This window comes from Rosa chinensis, chromosome 4 (genome assembly GCF_002994745.2).
Source record: "Rosa chinensis cultivar Old Blush chromosome 4, RchiOBHm-V2, whole genome shotgun sequence".
In the NCBI taxonomy this organism is placed as follows: domain Eukaryota; kingdom Viridiplantae; phylum Streptophyta; class Magnoliopsida; order Rosales; family Rosaceae; genus Rosa; species Rosa chinensis.
Window position 1 is genome coordinate 48,222,135 of NC_037091.1, and position 5,000 is coordinate 48,227,134.

The following is a 5,000-nucleotide window of genomic DNA, read 5'->3' on the forward strand; positions in this document are numbered from 1 at the left end:
GATGCCCCTGCAGAAACAACATACTGAATGGATTTATTTATCTTGCTTGTTAATATATAGTGAGTACGTAGATATAGAAAAGACAGAGCAGAGGAAAGGGAAGGGTTTAATGCATTGAAAGGCTGGTGGTAGCATACCTTATTTGCCTCAATGTGGGTACTTTAAGCAATAAGGAATCATGTGTACTCTGCGTTGGTCAATTATTCTCGATTATTGTATCCTCAACTAATAGAAAACAAGTTTGGTCAGTGCTATATTAAAAGAAGAAATAGGGATTTTCACAACAACAATCACACACTAATTGTCCAGTTAAATGTGTGGAAAACTTCAATTCAGTTTTCCTTTGCAGACTAGTAGATAGATTAACTAAAATTAGAAGAGAAGAGAAGAATCAAATGGAGCAATTTAACAACTAATTTATTAATAGATGAAAAAAAGTGTTACTCTTGATGAATGGAAGATGACGAATCTTAGGCCACTCTGGGCCGCTCTCCTCCCTGCATCTTTCTTCTAGAAGGGGACAGTCGTCGATGACTATCTCTTTCAATTTGGTGAGGCGTAGCATTGCTTCCATAGATGGTAGATACATTAGACTCTCGCAAGACTGAACAGTCAGGTCCTCAAGAGATGCAAGGTTTCCCAACCACTCTGGAATAGCCTCCACTCCGTCAAAGTATATAATTTTCAAATGTCTTAAACAAGACAAGTTTTGAATTTGCTCAGGGAGAGACTTGAGCTTACGCCACCCCCAGATGGTTAATGATTCAAGTTGTGGTATAGCCTGAAAAGCTGGGAATGCATCGAGCTCCTCGCAGAAACGACCAATTGTCAATTCCTTCAAACCGGTGAGGCTGCAGGACTGTGACGATGCTGCTAACCCAATCGGTAGACATGTTAATTTGTTACACCCAATAATCTCCAAGCTGCGGAGGGATGTGAGCTTGTCTGAACTTGGAATAGTCTCTAGATTTTTGCAAAACCCCATCATCAATTTTTGAAGAGAGACGAGGGTTTGAAGAAAGGCACTAAATTTTGGCCCAATGTGTGCACTTTTGCAGCGCTCGATTCTCAGTTCACGGAGTGATGTGAAGCCTCCTCGTGAAATTGGAAGGGAGTCTAGATTACTTACACACAAATCTTCAAGGGATGCACTCAGACTTTCGATTGAAATGGATGGTACCTTGGGGCAAACTGTTATTGACAAACTCCGAATGGAGGTACAGTATTCTAGTCCACCCGGTAGGCTTGATAATTCCGGACACTCCTCTATATGTAATTCACCAAGAGATGGCAGGCCTTGTGAAAATGGAATGTAAGTTATTTTATAACAACACGTCACTTCCAACGTTTCAAGGGATGTGAGACCACCGTGTGTAGCATCTGGGATGTACTCTAGATTGGGACAATAATACAACGTCATCTCTTTAAGAAAAGGAGTGAGTAGCCCATCAGGTAAATATCTGAGATTCTTACAAATCCATATCCACAAATATGAAAGAGATGCGCAGCAGTACTCAAGTCCTTGTGATTGGGGAGAAATAAAAGTTAACTCTGAACACTGAGCTATGTCTAAATGTGCAAGATTCTTGTTGTTTTCTAACATCCCTTCCGGCAGAGAAGTAAGTCCCCCACTTCCAATAAGCTGAGATAAGTGAGGGTGGTGAGTTGATTGCTTAGAATACTTGCTATTGGCATGCCTCCACTATCCATGAATTGTAACTCTAACTTCTTGAGAGATGGGAAATGACTGGGAGCACTTGTCAGTTTGTCACATTTAATTAAGGTCAGCTCCTCGAGACATGGAAACACCACACTTGCTCTTCCTGTTGGCGCTTCCATCCACTCGATCAGGTTCTGGGCCCCCTCAATATGCAATGTTTTCAAAGCAGGAAACAAAGGCCGCGCCTCCTTACTCGATCCATTTCCACAGTTGACATGGTTATCACCATAGAACTCAGATCCTATACGAGTTAGGTTCTCCATTCTCATAATCTTAACACAATTAAGATTGGGTAAATGGCCAAGTACTGGGACTCCTTCACATTTGTTGCAGCCCAATAATTCAATCTCTTTCAAATTGTGGGCTAGCAATAACCATGATGGAAGTTTAACACCCATGAATCTCTGAATCTCCAAAAATTTCAAATTAGAATGTGGTCGGAGGCCTTCTAGTACAGCATCGTCATTCTCCACATTGTGGCTTGGCCTACTAAGCTTCCAATCAAGGATTAACTTGCGTATATGTTTCTTCTCGACCAAGTTTGCTTTTGAAACTTCTTCTCCATCTCTTACATTTTCCAATCCATATATAGACAAGGTGTCATGCAACTGGTTTAAACAACCCAATTCCTCAATTCCAAGACCTGTCTCGTTACTCACCTTGAGAAAAGGTAATGACCGGAGATTAGTCAACCATCTCAATATCCCACCTGGAACTTTCATATATCTACCAAAATAAATATGCCGCAAGTTGATCAAATTTGCAATTTCCCTTGGAAATTCTTCAAGCTGATAAGGTATTTTCAATGTTTGCAGGTTATAAAGTTGACCAATTGATTTGGGAAATGTTTTGATTCTTGTTTTCAAAACATTCAAATACCTCAAGTGTTTCAACTCCCCAATTGAAATTGGCAACTCCATAATGTCTGCTTTGTATAAATTTAACACACGTAAAGATTTGAAGTTTAGTAAGTTGCTCCCAAGGACTTCTCCATTTGAAAAAAATGAGCGTAAGTTCCTAGATTTTGATACATGTTCTGCAAGATCATGCACAAGATCGTGCATCTTACATTTGGTAACATTACCACCATAACCCTTTGTAACGTCTTGAAAAAAAGACTTCGCCAATAGGATTTTAAAATATTCATTACCTCTCTCCTCCATCTCTTGGCTTTTGTCAGAACAAGGGTGAAGCCATCCCTGAGCCATCCAAAGTTGGATCAAGTCATCCTTTTCAATATCAAAATCTTTGATGAACATTGAGCAATATGCAAAACATTGTTTCAAGGATGGAGGTTTCAGTTCTTCAAAATTGAAAAAATTCTCTTTTCTCCTTCTAGTGAATCCCATGCTTTACTTTTCAAAATTGATCGCCATTCATCACTTGTTTTAGAGCGCATCACATCTCCCAAAACCTATTATCAGTTGATCATGTGTTAGATTTATATTAGATAGTAGCGTGAATACAATAATAGCTACTTAACATACACTAAAGACCATCTTATAAAATGACCATCTAATAGCTACTTTTTACAAGATCATCTAATAGCTACCATCTAATTCGAGTGATATTATTGCTTGGACGGCAGAATAATTCCTCAAGTTTCTCCTTTCATCTTTTTTTTTTTTTTTTTACTTCTGGCAAGTTACCTTATGTATTTCCGTTATAGTATTTCAGAAACTCTCTAAATCTTATGTCCAAATGAGGTACAAAAGCTTGATTATGTGAGTCAAAGATCATCAGCGAAGAAAGTTTTTAGGTCGCAGAGGTTGGTATTGGTTTGGAGTACATTTGGTAACTGGTATCTAATTGCTCTCTTCTTCTTTTTTGCAGGTTGCCGTTGCTTTAATTTTGTTCATGGGACTTAGAGGTATATTTGTTTCTTCCTTTGCTTAAGAATATATTAGGAAAACACACACATAGTAAGTTTGATTTTGGTTTGAAGTACATTTGGTAATTGGTATCTAATTTTTTTTTTTGCAGGTTGTCGTGCGTTCATTTTGTTTTGGGACTTGGTGGTAAATTGGTTTCTTATTTTGCTTAAGAACACATTAGGACAACACACACATAGTAAGTTTGCATCCTATATATGTTCACTGAACTCTTAGTCCAAACAGACATTGAGCTTGTCACCTTATTATCAGTTTTGAATATCTTCTGTTCCTGTTTCTCATTTTAAGGGCTCAACCTTTTCAGCTAGACGTGCTATATGGTTGTATTAGATCGAGCTTTGTGATTACTTTAAATGACATAGAATGCTACCATATTATGTATCTTATGTCCATTAAGTTTTATAAGTTATGAGTTCTTGAAATTGCATTTCTAACAAATGAAAAGGATATTGAAAATACATATGATTTTTCTCAACAAAGATTAAAGTATTAAGGTTAACAATGATTTATATAATTAACATACCTTTGACACTAGTGGTAGACCTCCACATCTTTTAGCGATCTCTCTACCAATTGTCTCCTGCTCTTTAGACATAAGAGGACTCCCGACTAGAATGGCTTTATCCTTCAAAATGAGCCAGCATTCATCATCTGAAAGTTTTCTTAAATCACATCTAGGAAGAGTTTCCATGACTTTTGCAACTCTGTCACTACGGGTAGTGACAATGATGCTGCTTCCTTGAGTATCATTAATTGTTAACAAACAACTCCTCAACTCCTTCCATTTTTCAGGATCTTCGCTCCAAACATCATCCAATACAAGAAGGTATCTTTTCCCTTTTACCACTTCTCGAATGAATTTACAAATCGCGTCCTTGCTTTGTATTGCTGCTTTCTCTGGTTTCAGAGTTTCTAAGATCCCCCTTAAGATTGTCTTGACTTCAAAAGGGGTGGATACACACACCCATATTTTTTCATGGAAGTGGCCATCAATCTTAGATTCATGAGGGTAGCAATCTTCATGAGACAAACCAATTAGTCCTAAGGGTAGCAATCTTCTTCAATGTTCATGTAACTCCTTTTTTTAACAACATTACAAGTATAGCTAGCAATAACTATCTGCTTACTTAATGAAACATATATGTTTAAATCATTTACTATATCCATATAGTAAATGGACTACATGCGTGTTGTCCAAAAGTTTATTCCATAGAGTCAAATAATTGTGGAGAGCCAGCATCTAGCCGTAGGCCTCAGAATGGTGGCATATCTGGTGGTGGAGGTAAGATATGTGCTTTGGGGCTCTGTTCCACTTTTCAGCATGATTTTACTTCCATGCTCCATGACGTATGCCTATCTAAATGGTAATGCATAAGCCAAACTCCAGG

The 5,000-nt window shown here is 38.0% G+C and overlaps 1 protein-coding gene across 1 annotated transcript; it reads right to left on the reverse strand.

Annotated features, from left to right (window-relative positions):
- Window positions 1-412: 412 nt before the first annotated feature.
- Window positions 413-985, reverse strand: LOC112199455 (putative disease resistance protein RGA1). The gene has a single exon (XM_024340473.1). The coding sequence runs from the start codon at window positions 983-985 to the stop codon at window positions 413-415; it is 573 nt and encodes a 190-aa protein (XP_024196241.1).
- Between the last annotated feature and the right edge of the window lie 4,015 nt (window positions 986-5,000).

Bases quoted from the DNA above. Each gene is read 5' to 3' on its own strand.
- LOC112199455 (XM_024340473.1), bottom strand. From the start codon at position 985: ATGGGGTTTTGCAAAAATCTAGAGACTATTCCAAGTTCAGACAAGCTC.